Source organism: Scyliorhinus torazame, chromosome 2 (genome assembly GCF_047496885.1).
Source record: "Scyliorhinus torazame isolate Kashiwa2021f chromosome 2, sScyTor2.1, whole genome shotgun sequence".
In the NCBI taxonomy this organism is placed as follows: domain Eukaryota; kingdom Metazoa; phylum Chordata; class Chondrichthyes; order Carcharhiniformes; family Scyliorhinidae; genus Scyliorhinus; species Scyliorhinus torazame.
In genome coordinates, this window is record NC_092708.1 from 391,204,486 (window position 1) to 391,226,620 (window position 22,135).

The window sequence follows — 22,135 nt, forward strand, 5'->3', positions numbered from 1 at the left end:
TCGCTCTAATCAAGGTGATTTTAAGTAAGAAGTTTGCTCTTAATGCAAAAGAAACCTCTTGTCTTTCTCCCTCCGCACCGACCGCAGGGTATCAACGAAAACCTCGTTTACCTCGTACAACTCAGATTGTGATTGAAGATAGCTTTGGAGGGCTTGTCCACCGCCTGCGTGAGCCTTGGGACCTGTACGGTCTCTCCACCAAACACCAATTACCCTGCTGGCCACAGGAGTGCGAAGTGATCAAAGAACGTATTCGGCACATTGGTGAGTTCTGACTGTAGATCAGGGAACATGTTGGATGTTGGATGTGTAGGCAGCAATGACAAGGATGCAAAGCAGGTGGTGTGTAACATGATGCTTCTGTTGCTCAAGCAGTCTATAATTGGGCGGCACGGTAGCACAGTGGTTAGCACTGTTGCTTCACAGCGCCAGGGACCCGGGTTCGATTCCCGGCTTGGGTCACTTTCTGTGCAGAGTCTGCACGTTCTCCCCATGTCTGCGCTGGTTTCCTCCGGGTGCTCCGGTTTCCTCCTACAAGTCCCGAAAGACATGCTGTTAGGTGAATTGGACATTCTGAATTCTCCCTCCGTGTACCCGAACAGGCGCCGGATTGTGGCGACTGGGGGATTTTCACAGTAACTTCATTGCAGGGCTAATGTAAAGACTATTATTATATTATTATTGTTCATTGCTCTGAACTACTGCAAGACATGAGCACATAAACTAGGCCAACACTCCCGCAGGAACTGGTGTCAACACTGACTCAGTGATAACAGTCCAACCTCAGAAAGTTGGAGGTTCAGGCCTTACTCTGTAGATTTGAATGCAGATGACAGCACTGGTGGAGAGCTGCACTGTCAGCACTGCCAACGTTGGAATAGAGATTAAATTGTGGCCCTCGTTTCCCTCTCAGATGGATGTAAACTATCCCTGGCACTACTGTGAAGAAGAGAAAAGTAAAGAAAAGTCTTGCATTTATGTAGCGTTTTTCATGATCATGGATGTCCCAAAGTGCTTCACAGACAATTGTGTCGTCACTGTTGTGATGCCGAAAACATAGCAGCCAGTATCACCACCAGCAAACTCTCTCAAACAGCCACGTTATAATGACCAAATAATCTTTTTCAGATGCTTTTTTGGAGAACGAGGAATATACATGGGCTAGAATATCAGCCAGGGAAAACTCCCTTGTTCTCTTTCAAAATAGCAGCTTTTATATCCATCTGACAGGGCCTCATCTTAACATCTCGGCCAACAGACAGTGCCCTTTCTCAGGGTGGCAATTGGCGGCGGATTGCCACTCTCGACAGACTTACCCATTCTGGGATTCCAAAGCCCCTGCCTCGCCCACCCTCCCTCACTCAAGCTGGGTGAGGTAGGGGCAGCAAAGCACCTCTGGCAGCATTAATGTGGAGTAACTGGGGCGCAGGGAGGTAAGAAACACTTTGCTTTTACGGCATTAACTGCTGTAAAGGAGGTGTTTTAAGGGACAAGTTAAAGGTACGTGGTTCAGACAACGTGGGTGAGGTAGGGGGTGGGGGGGGGGGGGGCAGTGGGGTCAGACCAGAGAGAGGGTGAGTGGGAGTCGAGTCGGACTGGAGGGGGGGTGTTGGGTTGGCCTGGAGCGAGATGGGGATTGGGTCGGACTGGGAGAGAGTGGATGAGTCGGGCCAGAGGTGGTGGCGGTGGGGGGGCGGGCATGTCAGATTAGAGCGTTTTTTTTCTGGGGTGTTACGTACCGGAAGGGTGGGTCAGTCTTGGATGAGGGGGTGGGGGGGACAGTCTGGGAAGAAGTGGGGTGGACCGGGAAAGGGAGGGTGGACCAGAAATGGGGAGGCAGGGAGGGGGTGGCTGGTTGGGCCACAAGAGAGGAGAGGGGTGTGGTGGGTCCCTGTGGTGGGTCCCCTGGGGGGATCGTGTGTGGGTGTGGGGTTTCCTGTGTGATGTTGGGTGTTGGTTTTTAAAATAGTTACTCTTGTATTAGAAGTGTTTAATCCCTTCCAAGTCTTTCAGGGTAAGCTATCAGGCTAAAACTGGCAGAACCATCGGAGGTTGGTGAATCAAATTGCTTCTGTCGATGGTTCCCATCCCAGCGTGATTGCCCAGAGGAAGTTGGCACTCTGGGCAATTGCCAGGTAAACCCTTCCATGGGAACGTCCTCGAAGGATTCCCCAGCGCATCCCTGGGGGTACCCGCTAAATGCGACACTGGGAACCCTTGATTTTTGAGCTAAGGTCCTCCAGTGAGAATTGAACCCAGAACTTTGTGACTGAGAGGCTGATACCAAATAAGCCATGGCTGATACAGAGCAAGGAAGTTTTCCCGGTGTCTTTGCTCAATATTTATTCCTCAAACAACGTTGCGAAAAAATATTTTCCAGTTATTTATTGTATTTCCAGTTCATGCCACAGCAGATTTGCCTTTGGCTGAATTTGGGTGTAATCGGTGACATTGGGTGAAAGTGCAAAAGGAAACTGGGACAGACTCTGGCACAAGTGGTCGAGTCTATCTCGTTTTCCCTTCCTCTGAATTACTGAAGGGAAATTCTCCTGGGTCTGTTTTTGCAGGTGATCCTCCCTGCCTGATCTTTCTCTGAATTCCAACTAGGAAATGTAATTCCCTCAGGAGCTCCCGGAACAAGAACATTTTGGGTTTTGGATTTCCGTTTTTCAGGGTTTCTGTAATTCTGCTTCGGGTCCGAGCTCCCTCCCGATTTGTCTGGTACTTTGAGTTTATGCTGTGGCCTTTTAACTCCAGATGGAACCCGTCTTTGTCTTACTGGCTGCAATCCTGCCTCTAAGTCAAAAGGGGAAGCACGGTGGCGCAGTGGTTAGCACTGTGGCCTCACGGCGCCGAGGTCCCAGGTTCGATCCCAGCTCTGTGTCACTGTCAGTGTGGAGTTTGCACATTCTCCCCGTGTCTGCCTGGGTTTTGCCCCCACCACCCAAAGATGTGCAGGCTCGGTGGATTGGCCACGCTAAATTGCCCCTTCATTGAATTGAATGAAATTGAATTGAACCTAAAAAATGAATTGGGTACTCTAAAGATTTTGTAAAAAAGGGGAAGCATTTAAAGCCCCAGTCCCAGATCTCTGTCGTTCTGAAATCCTGGTTGACATTCAGCAAGATACTGATGTCTGGTGGGTACAGGTGGGACATGGGAGTCAATGAAACCCACTCATTGTAGCAGAATAACCACACAACTGGTTGGTGTAAAGGTAGTTGCTGCCCCACTGGGAGCTGAATGACGGGCTGAATTGTGTGCTTCAACCTTCTGTGGTCACCAACATCATATTGAGAGAGGAACAATAAATACCAAGAAGAGAAATACTTGGAAGGAACAAGGAACAAAGGAGGAGGCTGTGCAGTTTCTTCCAGAACAGCTGGCTGGTCGGGACAGTGTTGCCCACGGTGCTGGCGGACTCTGACTCCTGCGCCCATGCCCGGCAAACGGCAGCGGCTGGCAGCCTCCTTCCCACCCAGAGTCGCCCGCCTCTCCTCCACGGCGCCCAGGAGGGTCTCAAGCTCTGCGTCTGCGAAACGTTGTGCCTCGCGTCTTGCTGGCATCTTGTTGGTTGGGATGGTGTGTGTGGAGAGTGAAGTTTGTATCTGTGGCTGCAGTTTGTCAGCCTCCTGAGTGTCAATCCCGAACCTGGCAAATGCCGCGCTATTTCCCATTGGTATTGATTGTGTTCCATGTGGCGCCGATGTTAGCCCCTTACCGGTCGTTGAATTGGTCCAGGTGTAGCGCCAATTTTGCTGTTGTAGATGTCCCCTATTCCTGCCCCGGCGTCAACACTAGTCTCAGCAACAGAGAATCCGGCTGTCTGTTCCAAAGTTTGGATGCCCTTGCCTGCTAGAAGCATTCCTCTGCACCGGAGGGAACAATTCTGTATCCACAGTTCTGCCAAATGGTTTATGAGTTCAGGTCCAGAGGCTTGGAAACTGTGGAGTCTTTTGGGCAGGCGACTGGGACTAGCGAAGTTGGCAGAGTCGGCATAGATGTTATTGGCCAAATGGCCTCTTCCTGTGCTGTAACCATTCTGTGAATTGAAGGTTAAACTTATGGACACCATTGCTGAGCAGTCTGGGAGAATTCCCAAATGACTATTGCATGGTGAATCAGACCCATCTTGTCATCTGCCTGTCATTAGGCTTGTAGATTCTTTTGGGGTCTCTAATCTAGCCGACGTTTGAAATATCATAGCAATGTACACTGCTGTCTCTCTGCTATCTTATTTTTAAAATTTAGAGTACTCAATTATTTATTTTTCCAATTAAGGGGCAATTTAGCGTGGCCAATCCACCTACCCTGCACATCTTTTTGGGTTGTGGGGGTGAGACCCACGCAGACACGGGGAGAAAATGCAAACTCCACACGGACAGTGACCCGTGGCCGGGTTCGAACACGGGTCCTCAGCGCCGTCGGCAGCAGAGCTAACCACTGCGCCACCGTGCCGTCTTTCTCTATTGTCTTATTACTGCAACCTACAACATTAGCCTGAAGCCAGCCATCGGGCAATGGCCGAATGACTTGCAATACCAGCTTCCTGGAGCTGCTTGGAATGCGATTCTCCGGAAAGGTTTCTAAGTGTGGTGGCGAGCGGGGGCTGCCGCGAGCTTCCCAGTGCTCAGCCCAGATACGCGATTCAACATTAATTGGTCCACCTAACGAGGCCACACGGGCTGATACGCCAGCACCACACTCGCCAGCCCCCCGCTAACAAGGTCGAGCTGCACTTAAACAGCAGTTGCTCAGCCAACCCCAGCCAGCTCGCAACAATGGCGCCCAAGGGACCAGCCCAAGATTCGGGGATGCAGATCTGGCCAGGCTCCTAGACGCAATGGAGGCCAGGAGGGGTGTCCCATTCCCCCAAGGGTGCCGGAGGGTCAGTCACAGGGTAGCCAGTGCTGCCTGGCACGAGGTGGCGGCGGCTGTGAGCTCCGGGAGTGTGCCCAGGAGGACTGGCCTCCAGTACCGGAAAAGGTCAATGATCTACATCGGGCAGCCACCACGCCCCCCCCCCCCCGCCCCCCCACCCCAGCCGAGATCATTCCGCCCCCACGCGAACATCCACCCCCCCAACTCTCAATGTGACCCCAGCCCTCCCTCCAACCCCCCCTCTTCCTTCAATCCCCCCAACCCCTCCTTCACACCCTCCCTTCCACCGCTGTGAACCATGCGTGTAGCTAACGATGCCCTCTCTGTGTCTCCTCAGGAAAAGCGCTCTCACGATCGCCGGGAGAGGGCTCAGACAGGCGGAGGGGTGCCGGACATACGAATCCTCATCTCCTTCGAGGAGCGGGCCCTGGAGGTGACTGGCTTGGCCGAGGACAGAGCAGTCACCAAGACAGAGGCTGGCGGACGCTGCAGAGGTGAGGAGCCACCGGGCCCCAGCCAAAGGACCTGTCAAACGTGAATTGTCATTGCTTTACTGACTGACCCATCCCTCCCACTGACCACATGTCCATTCTCCCGCAGGTCCTCCAGCCGACGGCACCGGTCCACCCCGTGTGACACCCTCTCCAGCCTCCCAGGACAGCACCTCAGAGGAGAGCTCCAAGGATATCGCCATACTAATCGCGGCACAGCTGTCACCCCCACCCTCCACCAGCACAGATACACACACCTCGGTGGGAAACGTTAGTGGTCAGGCGTCTGGGGCACAATCTGCTGATGTACATCAGGTGGAGGCAGGAACCCTGTTTTTGAAAGCTCACCACTATTCTTAGAAGTCCCCCTATACCAAAAAGGGCCGATATTCTAAACGGTGAACAGGGATTCTCACTCCCCGACTCCGATGCAAGCTTCGGTGGGTGCTATTCAGGTCAAACTATGTTTTCAAGTTATCCCCCGGTATAACCCATACCTTCACCGAAGATTTCATCTACTTACCACTTAGCAGCATCGATCCTGGGTCCCGCATTGCTAAGTAAGTAAAGTAGACTTTGGAATAATCACTATTTCAGGTTAAATTAAGTTATTTTATTATTATATTTTTTCTTTTAAAAGCTGCAAATACTTTCTTTCCAGAAAGGAAAAAGATCTTGCTTCTGGATCCTTCTGGTTGGTTGAAGGGACCTTCAGGCCCACCTTGACAATAAATCTTTTTTAAAAAATCTGGTCTTCTTTAGATGTATTCGCTGATGAGCTCGGTTGCTGTGTCCTATCTTTCCCATGTACCGAGCTATGAGAGCTGGCTCTGCTGGCTGTCTCTGAGCTGACTCTGCCTACTCTTTAAATTCTAGTCTTCCTTAGATGTATTAGCTATTTTAGCTCGGCTGCTTTGCCCTGTCCATTTCCCATGGCCGAGCTGACTGTAATCTGACTCTGCTTCTCCGCCTCTCCCTGAGTTCTGGTTCTGGTAGTTCCTGCTCTGGCCTCTACGTTTATATTCTCTTTCGAACAGTTATTCAGTTTTTATGACTTTATTGTAAAGTAACTCTTATTTAACTTTGATTGTAAAACGTATCTTTGATCTAAACTTTCTAATCCAACTCAGTATTCATTTTGACATGACTTCATCTCATAGATCTGATTACATTGTTTCCTTTGTGATGTTCAAAATGCTTTGACTTCAAGTGGTGTTACTTTTATTTCCTGTCATTTCTATAGTTTTATTTTCCAATTGTGTCCTCAGCTCATAATTTTGACTTTGATTTTGGCTTTGAATTATGTTTCTCGTAGACTGATAGTCTCCAGTTTTCTTTAATTTACATGGTATTCGCAAAATTTCACACCTAAAATTGTCACAAAATTCAACTGAACCTCATACTTTTTTACTTTCAATGAAGGTGTGAGCCATTGTTTTTGGCTTCATTCAAAATCCTGTTTGTCTTGTTTGCTAAGCCTGCTTGACCAAGGATATCTGCATTTTACAATCCTGCTCTTTGCAGCTGCTGTTAACCCTTTGTGGGATCTTTCCCTGTATTCTCTCATGTTTCTCTCAGACCAGATATTGCCAGACTTCCATGTTTCAAATGACACATCTTTCCATATTTTCAATAACAACCCCCAGCGAGGCAGCAGTCGGAGGTCTGTTGATTCCCAGGACCCAGCTGAGTCCCAGCCTGCTGCTGAGCCTGTGGAAGAGGTCATCCCGGAGCTAATGGAGATGATAGGGAGCGGCCGGGACATTCAGAGAGTGATGTCAGCGACACTCCAGCAGGTACATAGCTGCTTGGAGGAGTCCCAGAGGCTATGGGCACAGGAGATGTTGCCGGCAATGTGTGGCTCCGAGGCCAACACTGCCAGGGTGGTGACGGCGGTGGAGAGCCTGGTGCACGAAGTCGGCGCCATGAGTGAAGGTGTTGCACAGTTGGTGATGGCCATGGCTGAGGGTCTCGGCAGAATGTCTGACTCACTGGGATGTGACCCAGTACCAGGCTGACCTCGATGGGGTTCTGCGGGACATCTCCCGCTCTCAGCTGGGAATGGCCGAGGTGCTGCGGAGTTTGTCCCAGTCACAGTGGGCGTTGCCGGGGTGCTGCAGAGCTTGTCCCAGTCACTGAGGAGCACCGCCAAGGACGTCGACATGATGGTGCAGACCATGGGGAGCCGCCAGGGCTGGCAGAGTCAGATGATGCAGAGGCAGCCGGGTTTGAACCAGCTTTCCCCCCCATCCCAAGATGAACCGCAGGCCCCTATGGGCACTGACTGAGAGGAGGGGGCACTGGGTGACTCCCCGGACCCTTCCCATGTGGTGGTCACCACCTCCTCCGGGTTCCACCCCTCTGTTGAGGCACCATCTCACAGCCAGCAGACGGGACAGGGCGGCACAGCGCAGCCTGGCGCCTTCCTCCACCCTCCCTCGGTGGCCCAACCCCTTCGGAGGATCCCCCACCCCCAGTCGAGGGCCCCCCATGCCTACCAAGCACTGGGATGGCAAGCCCAGCACTCCTGGGCTCTTTGCCTGTGAGCAACGATGGCTGCTCACCACCTCGGTTCCCCTCAGAAGCCCTTCCACCAGGTTCATGTTTTCAAAAGGAGTACTAATCGGAGCCAGCGTGGCCACTTGCTGGGGAGGCCACTGAGTGACGTGATGGGGGGTGGGGGGGGCTCTTGTTAATTGTATGGAAATGGGGCTGAAGTGATGATAATCGGTTTCACGCCATGGTCATGCGAGACCTGGATTTCACCGGCAGGAGTGGGCTGGTTGCATCACAAACTGTTTGGTGCCTGGCGCGGTTCTCGTTTTTGGCCTGTCCCACTATTCACCGGCCTTGTTTCTCGAGAGTGAGAGCGTAACGTGGCCGGGGAATGGAGCCCATAGAGTTAGATATCAAGTGAACAATAGCTGCCCACTGATTGTAAGCATTCCAATTGTCGCCGCCCCCTTGCTTTGAATGACCTGAGTGGAAGGCCTATTCATAACATGGTATTGTTTTTAGCACAGAAACCAAGCTAACTGGTCTCTGTCGGTGTTTATGCTCCAACTTAGTTCCCTCACATCCTATTTTGTAGCACTCATCAGCATTCGCTGCTATTCCTTTCTTACTCAAAACAAAACAAAGAACAAAGAAATGTACAGCACAGGAACAGGCCCTTCAGCCCTCCAAGCCCGTGCCGACCATGCTGCCTGACTAAACTACAATCTTCTACACTTCCTGGGTCCGTATCCCTCTATTCCCATCCTATTCATGTATTTGTCAAGATGCCCCTTAAATGTCACTATCGTCCCTGCTTCCACCACCTCCTCCGGCAGCGTGTTCCAGGCACCCACTACCCTCTGCGTAAAAAACTTGCCTCGTACATCTACTCTAAACCTTGCCCCTCTCACCTTAAACCTATGCCCCCTAGTAATTGACCCCTCTACCCTGGGGAAAAGCCTCTGACTATCCACTCTGTCTATGCCCCTCATAATTTTGTATACCTCTATCAGGTCTCCCCTCAACCTCCTTCGTTCCAGTGAGAACAAACCGAGTTTATTCAACCGCTCCTCATAGCTAATGCCCTCCATACCAGGCAACATTCTGATAAATCTCTTCTGCACCCTCTCTAAAGCCTCCACGTCCTTCTGGTAGTGTGGCGACCAGAATTGAACACTATACTCCAAGTGTGGCCTAACTAAGGTTCTATACAGCTGCAACATGACTTGCCAATTCTTATACTCAATGCCCCGGCCAATGAAGGCAAGCATGCCGTATGCCTTCTTGACTACCTTCTCCACCTGTGTTGCCCCTTTCAGTGACCTGTGGACCTGTGGATAAACTCATGTGTTTATCTACCTTACTCTTAAATGCGGAAGTTCCACATTCAAACACATTGTGGTGTAGTGACTGGTTCTTTTAACCATTTTGTGCTGTGGGCAGACCAGGAAAAATCCTTCTCTTTTTCACGTCTTTGGATTCTACAATGGGAGTGATCTTCCTCGGGGTTTCCACTGATCACCTTCCAGAGCTATGTTGGCAGAAAAGAAAAGCGCCGAGGAAGCTCAGTCCCGTGTATCTTGTGCAGAATACAATGAAAGGTCTTGTGCCGATTCTCGACTGTTCTCTCTTTGTTTTTACAGTGGGCGTTTCATTAGGCCTAGAGTCTCTGTACAGACCAACGGGACTGGAGCAAGCGCCAATGTACATAAACCCTGAAGAGGGTGAAGTGGTTTATTGCGCCAATAAAGGTATGGGTGAATTGAGATGTGCCAGACAGTCTGTACAAGGATGGAATGGTAAATTATAGACATGAAGTAAAATTACTCTGCATTATTTGTAAGGAGCTATTCTTAGATTAACTGTTCAAATAAAAGGTACAGATTTCCATAAGTGATAGGTGCAATTTGTTTGTGTTTTCACTGATTTCTGTGACTGGTTGTACAGGGAGCCTGGTGAGGTTCTGCACCTAGTAGGACAACCTTGGATTTGTCCTCAATGAGTAAGGCACTGTGTTAGTGAGGCTGGAATCATCGTGAAGTCCAGCAGCCTCATTAACACTCAGATAACAGCTGCAGACTGCAAGCTCACCAATTGTAGGAGGTGGGAAACTGGCTGATTCCCGTGCGGAGACGGTCTGACTAACAAGGTGCAACTTGATATGGATGGCTCTCGAATGGGCATTTTGTAGAGGAGCCTTCAGTGGTCCCTTTAAGAACCATTGGTTAAGCCTCTTAATGTTCAGTACAACTGGTCAATGGCGTACACAATGCATTTGGGATCCTCCAGTCAGTATAGGACTAGGGGGAGACTTTAAAAATTAGAGCAAAATCTTTCAGTAGTAAAACCCTCATACCTTACCCAGATTGGGGAGGAGCTAGGCATTGAGAAAGAAACAAGGCATTGGAGAGTAATGACTAGCAGCGCAGACAGAGAGATGATTTTAAGGAGACATAGGTGATGAAAGGTGAATATTTTTATATTTTTGTGTTTACGTTTCCTGTGTGGTTAAAGGAAACTGCGTGTGTGGTTGAGAGAGTGAGAGAGAAGGTTAGTAGAGCCAAGGGCCGGGATTCTCCAATCCTGCAGCCAAGTTCTGACGCCAGCATGAAAAGTTGCACGAGCCACTCCGGCGTCAACGGGCCTCAACTGGCGGCTATCCATCCCTTCCTCGGGTGTGGTCCCCGCAGCTCTGGCACCCGAAAGCCGGCGCGCCACGGCAGGCGCGAGTTTGCGCATGCGTGTGGGTTCCCGTCTCCGCGCCGGCCCCCGGGCAATATGGCGGAGCCCTACAGGGGCCCGGTGCGGAGGAACATAGGCCCCACGAAACCAGCCCACCCGCCGATCGGTAGGCCCCGATCGCGGGCTAGGCCACCGTGGAGGCCCCCCCCCCCCCCGGGGTCGGATTCCCCCGCCCCCCCACCAGGACGGCCCCTGCAGTGTAGCCACTTAAAATGGCCAACTCCCGATTCAAAATGGCGAACGGCAAAGGCTGATGGGAAAGTCAGCCAACAGGACAAAAATGAGCAGCTGCAGGTTGAGTGTGTATTTACCTCTGGAAAGGCCAGACAAGATCGATACCAGCAACCATCAGCATAACAAAACAACAGCCATCTGCATATTAATGAGCAATCCCCGGGAACAATGAGCAGCATTTAGACACATAAAGCCAAACCAGACTCTTTGGTGCCAGCAGAAGCCTCCACAAAGGGAGGTGAACGACCACCTCAGGATCGCCCATCGATCAGGGAACCGCTCCAGCATTGGAGAAAATCGAACCAAGCGATTGGGACAAAGTCCAATCACTTGGGACCAGGTACAGGGTCCGCCCCGAAAGACGGGAAGCCCCTGGGGACTATAAGAATTGAGCCCCAAGTTCAAGGTGCGCTCTCTTCAACCGCTTCCAGCTCTCTTAACTCTTCAACAGCCGCTCAAAAACTCTAAGTCTTACTTCAACGCTCGCTACGAGATAGGCGCTCCTAGCTACCAATCTGTACCAACTTCGAATCCCGCAGGCTCAGAACCCGAATGAAAGGCCATTTGTTTCCCTGACCTGGTGGGCCAGTTCCAAGTTAAGTATTGGCCTGTTAGTTAAAAGAAGTAGCTTAGACGTAGAATTTATACACGAGTAGTGATTACTGTGTATAATAAATGTGCTTTGATTTAAATCTTACTAATCGGTGTATTGGATTATTGATCATTACTTGGACTTGAACCATGTGGCGGTATCATAAAGATACCTGGCGACTCAAGAGCAAAGGTAATAAAACAGAGCAATTAAACTAAGGCAAAGTTAGCAACATTACTTGGCGACTCCGCCGGGACCCGATCAAGAAGTGGAAAACCACTCCGGGAGAACCCAGAATTTGAATTAGAGATCCAATTGGAAACAGAAAACCACAAGTGTTCAAGCAGTTCTGATCAATAGTCATAATTCGGAAGTGTGTGTATGCATGCGTAACTAACAGGGCGATAAGGTAAAACTGATAAGGTAAAAATTTTTTGTTGCGACAAAACTGTTGGAAGTTTGTATATCGGAAAGTAGCGAAAGCCGTACCCGTATTTACAGCACCGCCTTAATACCCCTGTCCCAAATTTGAAGAGCAGCATTCGGATTAATACCCCTGTCCCAAAATTTGAAGAGCAGCATTCGGATAGGCAAGATGGCAATGCAGGCAATGCAGCGCCTAATGAACCCAGAGGAATTTGCGGTCGCAGCGACCAGCAGCAGTAGAGTGGGTGGGACAATGTCCCATTTGGGAGGAAGACATCAGGAAATATCTCAAAGGGAAAGGATGGCCCCTTTGGAATGAATTCTGTGACAACGAGGAATCAGGTCCCGGGAGTGTAGGACATACTTGGTTGGAGAACCTGAGCGAGATCCCCAAAAGGAGCTTAGGGAAAGCTCGCAAGCCGATGACACTCGTGTCCTGCTTGGCACAATTGCGAGGCACAGAGGAGGTCGTTAGGATGCTCCGGAAAGAAGTTGAGGGCATACATCGAATGAGCAAGGTTGTTGTAAGCGAGGTAGAAAAGGAGAATTTGGAATTGAGAAGGAAATTGGCAGCAAAAGATGTAGAGGTGGAGGATGCCAAAAGGGCACACCAGTCTTGTCTGGCGCACTTAAGCAGCTTCCAGTCTCAATACGAAAAGGCCTATCAGGACACACAACGTGCAGTCCTGGTACGTGAAGAGACAGACAAGCAGGTAGAAGCATTGCAGAGACAATGCAACGATCTAAAGGCAGCGTGAAGAGCACTCCATGCTGCCACCACAGAAGAAAGACAAAGCACGCTAGATCACGCAAAGTGCCGGACGCAGATTGCAGAGCTGCAATCGCTGCTTTCTGTTCAGAAAGGTTTCCAGGAAACCTTTGGGGAAAGATTAGATCAGGAAGACGGCCCTGATTGGGAAGAATTGAACAAAACAGCGCAGAGATATGTTCAGGGAACATGTGCGCAGGGAAAGCCACAAAAGAGAAAAGCGCCCCAACCCCCCACACAGCAGATAGTTCACGCTCCAATGAACCCAGTAACCACCCACCGCACCGCCACATCGGACGATGCGGAATTTCTATACTCCACCCCTTAACAGTGAGCCAATTACGGGACGCGTGCGATAAGATCAACCGTTCCTCCCCACCTCAGACCCCCACCATTTCTTTGCCACAGTTAAACATCAGGTGACCATGTACGGCCTGGATGAGCGAGAGCAGGTAAAGCTCACCGTTTTAAGTTTAGACCCTTCAGTAGCAGCAGCCCTTCCCGACCCACAGAATGTAGGAGGAGGCAACCTTGCGGAAATGCATACCGCGATCCTGGATGCGATCGGATATTACCGGGGTGACCCCGTAGATGGCCTCAACAAATGTCGGCAAAAGAAATCTGAGCACCCCACAGCATTTGCTGGACGTCTGTGGATCCACTTTGCAGCAGTCTTTGGATACTGAGACCGTGCCCATTTGTCCCCAGACAACATGGCCAAATGGACCCGCACCCTTATTTCCCATGCCACAGAAACAGGACAGAAAGCCTGCGCGAGTTATGATCCCTCAGAGGAGGCCCATAACGAGAAGTGGGTAGTGAAGTTTGTCCCGCGCTTGGGAGCAATCTGTTCCAAGTAAACCCGCAGTTAAGAATACTGAGGAAAAGCAGGCTGGCGCAGATATGCAGGCAGTAAAAACCCACCCGAACCCCGCATGGGTGAATGAGGGAAAGAACAGCCCCCCACCCAAGTCACAGGAGTGTTACAACTGCGGACAGTTGGGACACTTCGCAAGAGAGTGCAATGCCCCTAAAAAGCCACAGACAGCCCAGCAGACGGGCACTCTGAGTAAGAAAAAGGCAGAGCCCATTCATTGCATTAGCGCCCGTTCAGATCAGACGGACCTGACCGGAACGGACTGACGGTGTTCGGGCTCCCCCAGTTGGGTCTGCGACACCCTTTGGGATAGGTCCGGATGACCGGTAGTTGCAGCGAAAATTCGGGGACAGCCCATCGAATTTCTATGGGACACAGGAGGGTCCCGCACCATGATAAATTCCTCCACCATGTTTCAAAAAGTCACGTGGCCCACTGCAGCCACTATCACCCTCAGCGACTTTGCAGGCCACTCACAGCAGGGACACATCACAGCCCTGTACCCATTCAAATCGGTAACATCACCACCAAGCACCCCGTAGTTTTAGTTGACCTGCCCCACACAGCAGAACACATTCTGGGAATTGATTTCACTGAATTCCCACAACCTATCATTCGATCCAGTCAACCAGTGTGTCTGGAAAATGGCAAAATCCGCAAGAGCCCCCCGCAACGCTCAACATAGGAGAGTACACGAACAAAATTAGCACCGTGGGCACATTTTGGTTCAACCCGACCACACTTAGTACGGACAAGCAGGTTAGGGCAGTTCTGCAAAAGAACAGGGCAGCATTCGCGACCCACAAACACGACTGTGGACGGATGACTGGCTCCGTACAAATAACAGGACCTGACCCTAGACCCCCAAAACAGTATGGATTTCCTCAAGAGGCAGAGGGAGAAATCTCCAAGGTAATAGAAAGCTTATTAGAGCAGGGCGTACTTAGATCAGTAGCCTCCACTAATAATGCCCCGAATTGGCCAGTGAGAAAGCCCGATGGATCATGGCGACTGACCATTGATTACCGGGAACTCAACAAAATCACCCCCGCAGCAGCCCCCACAGTAGCAACAAGTCCCGAGACCATGCTCAAGCAGGGACTCAATTCCCGATTCTTTACGGTTTTGGACGTCAGGAATGGATTCTGGTCCATTTCATTGGCAAAGGCGTGCCAGTACAAATTTGCCTTCACCTTTAAAGCACAGCAGTACACGTGGACATGCCTTCCACAAGGATTCCACAACTCCCCCTCCATTTTCCACCGACAGCTGGCAAATGGTTTAACCAAATTTTCTCGGCCCGATTGTCTGGTACAGTATGTAGACGACCTACTACTGCAGACAGACACCAAGGAATAGCACATAGAGCTTCTGTCCGAACTACTGGAACTCTTACACTCAATCGGTTGTAAAGTCAAAAAGGCCCAGATTTTGGAAGAAAAAGTGATATATTTGGGAACAATTATCACACATGGTAAACACGAGATTGAACATAAAAGGATTGACTCGATCACTAAATTGCACCTTCCCCAGAAGGTTTCCGCCCTCCGGTCGTTTTTAGGACTGGTTGGCTACTGCCGAAACCACATTGACGGTTTCACCAGCAAGGCAGCGCCCCTCTCAGACCTCCTAAAGAAGGGAGCCCCCTGGGAATGGCTTCCGCAGCATACGGATGCTGTGGACTCTTTAAAACAGGCACTCATAGCAGCCCCCGCACTACAGGTTCCAGTCCCGCTTTCCCCTTACGCCATAGAGGTAGCGACCACAGACCGCACCCTCTCAGCCGTGCTCCTGCAGGAACGGCACGACCAGTTAAGGCCCGTTGCTTACGCCTCCAGAGTTTTAGATGCTGTGGAGCAGGGATTTTCAGCCTGTGAGAGGCACCTGCTCGCAGTATTTTGGGCAGTGCAGTATTTTTCATATATTACCGGATTGAAGCCCATCACAATTCTGACCGAACACACCCCCACCCAACGTTTACTGGACGGACGACTCAAGGACGGTACAGTTAGTCAGATTAGAGCAGCCAGATGGACCCTTCTCTTGCAGGGACGGGCCATCACTGTTAAAAGGACAAACACGCACACCTATTTAGCTGACAACTTACAGTACCCCGGAACCCCCCATGAATGTGAAATTATCTCTCCACACGACAACACAGGCCCCTTTATTGCTAAGACACCCCCCAGAAAGATAGGTAGTTCAACCCAGAGCCCCCAGCACATGGACACGTGTGAGCCCATAAAGATCTATGTGGATGGATCTTCCACAGTCTTGGATGGGAAGCGCATAACAGGTTGCGGTATCTATGTCGAGGACGCGCAGGGACGCGCCCTTGAGGAAATATCGAAAAACTTCCAGGCCACTTAGGCGCGCAAGCAGCAGAGCTCGCGGCCGTCACATATATAGTGGACCACCCAAATTCCTTCCCCAGCCCAGCAGACATATACTCAGACAGCCTCTATGTCTGCAACAACCTCACGGAATTTCTGCCCCTGTGGAAAGCAGAGGATTTGTTTCCGCAGACGGAAAACCCCTCCCCTCAGCCCCATTGCTCCGTCACAGAGAGCCCAAAACAGGACGTTTGGGATAATTAAATTCCGCAGTCACCATCGTTCCTCCCCCCCTGGAAATGTGAAAGCCGACGCACTGGCTAAAGCAGGATCCAGGCATGGATACCTTTGGACGCCCCCCGAAAGTGCACCAGTGAGTGCAGTTCAGGTCTCACAGACAAAGATCGAGGATCTAGTGGAGACCCAGAAGCAGGACACCAATCTCAAGGAGATCGTAAAGGGAAAATATCCAGCTCCCTATGAGAGATTTAGAAATGCACTGACCACACATGACGGTGTGGTGTTAAAAGACACCCTTTATGTGGTTCCTGAACAGGACAGGAATCAACTGATTTGTTTGTTCCATGACGGTCATGGACATCAGGGAATCGATCCCACTACAGCCCATCTCAAGCAGCTTTGTTGGTGGCCGAATTTAAAGGAGGATGTAAACCATTACATAGAAAATTGTCTTATCTGTGCCCAGAATAATCCGGACAGAGATGCCAAAAAGGCTCAACTCAGCCACACCCGACCCGTTAATGGCTCCTGGACTAACCTCCAGGTCGATTTTATAGGACCATTGCCCCCTTGCAGGAATGGCTATCAATATGTACTTGTGGTGATTGACACATTTACAAAATGGGTGGAAGCATTCCCAGCCCGCACAAACACTGCAAAAACCACAGCCAAGATTTTGACCCACCACATCTTTACAAGATGGGGACTCCCCCGCAGCATTGAATCCGACCAAGGCTCCCATTTTACGGGACGTGTCATGCAGAACGTCCTCACGATATTTGGCATCACCCAAAAATTCCACACAGCATACCACCCACAGTCGAGTGGTATCGTGGAGCGCATGAATCGGACCCTAAAATCCACCCTCAGAAAAATGGTCCAGCAGAACAACACCACTTGGGACTCAGTCCTCCCTTTTGCGCTGATGTTTTTGAGTAATACAATTTCTACTTCCACAGGTTACACCCCACACACCCTCATGACCGGACGCCCCATGAAAGGCACAGAATATTTATTAGGTCTAGACTTGCCCAGCCCCGAAATGACGGCCCTCACACACGAGAAAGCAGTACAGCAATTAGTTGAAAATGTTAAAACGGCTCAGCTAGCAGCCGCAGTAAAATTGGGCTCCAGAAAGAAACAGAGCAAGGCCTGTTTCGACAAGACAGTGCATGCGACTGAGTACAGTATAGGACAGCAAGTTATGCTCTCTGTATATAATCCCAGCACATTCCTGTCACCAAAATACTCGGGTCCGTACTCCATTGCGGATAAAGTAAGCCCTTCCGTGTATAAAATAAAGTACCCCAACGGTAAGACTGCGTGGTTCCATATAAACCAGCTGAAGGCATATGGAACACAGTCGAACCACGCACACCACGTCATGCTCGACGCAGCACACCACACCCCGCCAACAGCCAACGTAACCCTACCATCCCCCAACAAGTCCAGCCCAGCCACGGACTCGACATCGACTCCACCTCCGAAATATACACTCCGTCCCGAAACGCCCACAGACTGCAGCAGCAGAGACAGTGACTGTGACTCGGACGATAGCCACAGCACGCCTCCCTACTATCCCCATGCAACAGGACCCACACCCAGCGATTCCGACTACGATCCAAGTGATCCCTTCATGATCACTTTCCTGAATAAACCCCACCACCGACCACCGAACTACACTGACGACCCCGATTTTGTCCCCACACAGCTAGACACCAATTACTGGCACCGAGATAACTCGTTCAGACTCGTCCGCAACGTCGAGAGCAACCCCACCTCACACCATGCAGCCCTTTCAGCCCTGATACACTCAAGAGTTTGGCACCCGGGAGAAGATGACGACCTTGGGTCTGACTCCCAAACCGAGAACCCGTTTGCGACCCTGTTCGCAACCGAGAACTGAGGTGTCCAGATGATGTTTAAAAGGAACCGCTTGGGAGAAGTGGTGTCCTTTCTGATGGAACCTGCAGAATGTTTTATGTTGTTTGTAAGTTTGTTAAATGTTGTATGTCCGACAGGACAATTTTTTCTCACTGCTCCACGCCTATTCGGCCAAAACCTCTGAGGACTTGCCTACAGAGACTCACTATTGCTGGACACTAGTTCAGCAGAACTAGCTTGTCTGCAGAGACTGGTTAAGGAACCAGACGCCCGCTCATAACTGCCCCTCTGGTTCGAAGGTAGAACCACTACGGCAGCCCCACCACGATGACTACATTTCTTGCCCGTTCTTGTCGGTTGCTCAGGCAGTGGAGAAACGGCTTGGGACCCGCCCTGCCTGGGAACCCCCCTCTGGTCAACTACGCTCGGGTAGGAGAGACATGGCATTGGTAGCCGTCCTACCCGGGGACTCCATCCAACTCGTACCCGTCGCGGCCCATACGCACCTCATTTTGGAAATTTTAGTTCAAAAAGTTTTGTTTTGTTTCAGGTAACCCTTAGGTTGCCCAACCACATGCTATTTACATCCTGAAACATTTGGATGGTAAATTGCACAGTCTGCGAGACGGCTCGCACTGGTTCATTATTGGGAAGTGTGTCATCCTAAAATTCGGTGTTTGAAAAAAAAAATGAGGGAGTCACACATAGTGACCAATTATAAAGGGAGTAATTGCCACTAAAGGACTGACAGACTATCGTACAAGATGTTAAACAAAGATAATTACAGACACTATGCTTGTTTCCACAGAACTCCAGAAGCTCCAAGACCGGAGAAGAAAAGAAAAGAAAAGGAAAGAGAAGAGCCATGAGGACTTCCTCCACATGGATCATCATCTTTATGGACATTTGGTTGCGCGTGAACGCGAACCCCATGACATCAAGCCCCCCAGCCGTTAATGTTTCACTTCCCCGCAGTACCCAGAGCCCAGTCACCAGCGACACCACATCATCTTGGTGTGCCAGGTTTATAACCTGGTACTCTCTGTCCTATGTAATAGAAACCTTACTGGTATTGCCGATACTCTGCTGCATCGTGCAGACTATGCGTCTACGGAAATGGAGAAGGAGAGCCTACCGCGCTCGAACCCCGGTATATAGGATCAGATCCCCTATTTTTGGATATGACCAGACCCCCGACCCCCGCGATCTATAATAAAGAGCATTCACTTGCGTTTATTGTAAATAAAGAAATGTAAAGAACTGTTCATGAGCAAATTGTACGATCCTGAGCTTGACTGCCAAGCCAGGAAGACTGATGTATAAACTGCTATGATTTTGTTGTATGGTTGAGGAAGTTAGGATAATGAAATGTTTAAATGAGTGTAGTGTACTAAGAATAGTTAGAGGTTCCCAGTTTATTGTTTTGTAATGCATGTCCCTGTTTGATATAGCGCCCTTAGAATTGTCAGCTAAAGATTCTTTGCATAGCTATGGTCAGTGCAGAGGCCATGAAGGAAGTGTGCCCCCCAGGTCAGGGAATGGAAAGCAACATAGTTATGTGATCCTTCACGCTTCACGTTAGGATCACAAGGAGGGCATGTAGCCACTTAAAATGGCCAACTCTCGATTTAAAATGGCGAACGGCAAAGGCTGATGGGAAAGTCAGCCAACAGGACAAAAACAAGCAGCTGCAGGTTGACTGTGTATTTACCTCTGGAAAGGCCAGACAAGATCGTTACCAGCAACCATCAGCATAACAAAACACCAGCCATCTGCATACTAATGAGAAATCCCTGGGAACAATGAGCAACATTTAGACACACAAAGCAAAACCAGACTCTTCGACGCCAGCAGAAGCCTACACAAAAGGAGGTGAACGACCACCTCAAGACCGCCCATCGATCAGGGAACCGCTCCAGCATTGGAGAAAATCGAACCAAGCGATTGGGACAAAGTCCAATCACTTGGGACCAGGTACAGGGTCCGCCCCGAAAGACGGGAAGCCCCTGGGGACTATAAGAATTGAGCCCCAAGTTCAAGGTGCGCTCTCTTCAACCGCTTCCAGCTCTCTTAACTCTTCAACAGCCGCTCAAAACTGTAAGTCTTACTTCAACGCTTGCTACGAGATAGGCGCTCCCAGCTACCAATCTGTACCAACTTCGAATCCCGCAGGCTCAGAACCCGAACGAAAGGCCATTCGTTTCCCTGACCTGGTGGGCCAGTTCCCAGTTAAGTATAGGCCTGTTAGTTGTAGAAGTAGCTTAGATGTAGAATTTATGCATGAGTAGTGATTACTGTGTATAATAAATGTGCTTTGATTTAAATCTTACTAATCGGTGTATTGGATTATTGATCATTACTCGGACTTGAACCACGTGACGGTATCATAAAGATACCTGGCGACTCAAGAGCAAAGGTAATAAAACAGAGCAATTAAACTAAGGCAAAGTTAGCAACAGCAGACAGAACTTCGAGGTCCCGCTGGGTGGGACCATACGTAACCCACGCCGGCGGGACTCAGCCGAACTTGCCGGGCACTTGGCCCATCAAGGCCCGGAGAATTGCCGGGTGGGGGGGGGGGGCGCTTTCAATGGCCCCCGACCGGTGCGGCGGCGATCCCGCGGGTGCCTGAAAATTTGCGCCGGATAATCGATGAGGCGGCGCCAGGGCGGCGTGGCACGGTTCCCGCCCCTGGGGATTCTCCCACCCGGCGCAGGGTCGGAGAACCCCGGCCACGTTGTCTGTGAGGTCTAAGAAATGAAAAGTTAAAGGTGTTGTGTTTCTGCATTTATAATGAGAGGTTATGGTGGGTTTGAGTTACAAAGTTGATAGGTTGGATCTGAAATTTCCATGGGAGGTTATTGGGGAAATTGGTTTCAGTGTTGAATTTCAATCGGGAGTTCAGAGGTGACAAGAAATATTTACATCTTATCGGGATTCCAAGAGTGAGGAAGGTGTATTCAATTTTAGTGAGCCAAAAGTAGAGGCAAAATAGAAAATATTTTTATATTTGGAGAGGTTTAGTTCAAAGTGTTGTTGCAGGACAATGGAACCTACCGTGGTAGCGGCTTGGCTGGGTGATCTGTACGACTTCCTGCGGTAATAGAAGATGAAGTATGAGTTAAGGGGCTCTTCAGGAGGGTTTGAGGAAAAGTGGGGGATGTTTGTGACCGTGTTTGAGGGGATGTTCATCGCGGGGGTGGGGGTAGGGGTGAAGAGGAGGAAAAATCTGGACAGACTGTATAGTTGATTGTTGGGAAGTATATTTCCCGGAGTGTTTGTTCACTGTAACCTGTTTTGATACATGTTTGTAACAAAATATATTTTAAAAAAGGACAATAGAACCTGAGATGAAAGAGGGAAAAGATAACGAAGGAAAGGAATGTTTAGCTGAGTGGAGTTGCTGGGAGGGAATCCTTATTGTGGGATACTTGGAAGCTGGGAAAGTTTTGAATTGGAGGCAGCCACCCAGTGTTAAGCCAGGACAGTCTTTGTTTTAGGAGGCAGGTTATTCCTGAAAGTCTTTTTGGAATTCCACAGCAGCGTGGAAGTGTCTGAGAAGTTGTGCGGTGTCCCTTTATTAAGGTGACAGCAATTCCTTGACTTGGGTAATATTTATTGGATTTTAATGATTAAAATATATAAGCGCTGTTGCTAACAGAAAGGCAGCATAATTGTGAACTTTTGACCAAACCTGTTTTTTTGGGGTTGTTCTGTAAGACTGTTTTAACTGTGCGCTTGAGTTTTTTTATTTTTAATAAATCTTCCAATTATTAAAATTCTAAAGGTGTTACTGGAGTCATATGCTTTTGAGGTCAGCAGCTTTTGCTCTGTGTTTTCACAAGAAAAAATGGTTTATGACCAGTGAGATAGACTTCATTCTGGGATCTGCTATGCTCAGCAATATCAGCTGTGGTCTTAAAACAAATGAAGGCAAATGAAGATTCCTGTGACAATTTTAACAGACTGCGTAAGCTAATTACCAGAGGTCAGGGACATAGTGCCAAAATTACATTTCCTATTGTGGAGTAAGGAACAAGCATTAAACTGACGTGGTGAGCCACGAATGGCTACGTAAGGCTGTTGTATATTTGTTCTACTGTTCTATTAGTATTGTTATCTCCACTGTTGTATATACTTATTGTTATTGCTGTTCTGTTATTGGTTGTT

The 22,135-nt window shown here is 49.7% G+C and overlaps 1 protein-coding gene across 4 annotated transcripts in view; it reads left to right on the plus strand.

The window, feature by feature from the left end:
• The window catches only part of LOC140405816 (cytosolic carboxypeptidase 2-like), a 310,411-nt gene that overhangs the window by 43,204 nt on the left and 245,072 nt on the right, over positions 1-22,135 (plus strand). For all 4 annotated transcript variants that reach the window (XM_072494234.1, XM_072494236.1, XM_072494235.1 and 1 more), the window contains exons 4-5: positions 88-264; positions 9,512-9,619. In XM_072494234.1, coding sequence (XP_072350335.1) covers positions 88-264; positions 9,512-9,619 — 285 coding nt within the window. The remainder of the gene's footprint in view (positions 1-87; positions 265-9,511; positions 9,620-22,135) is intronic.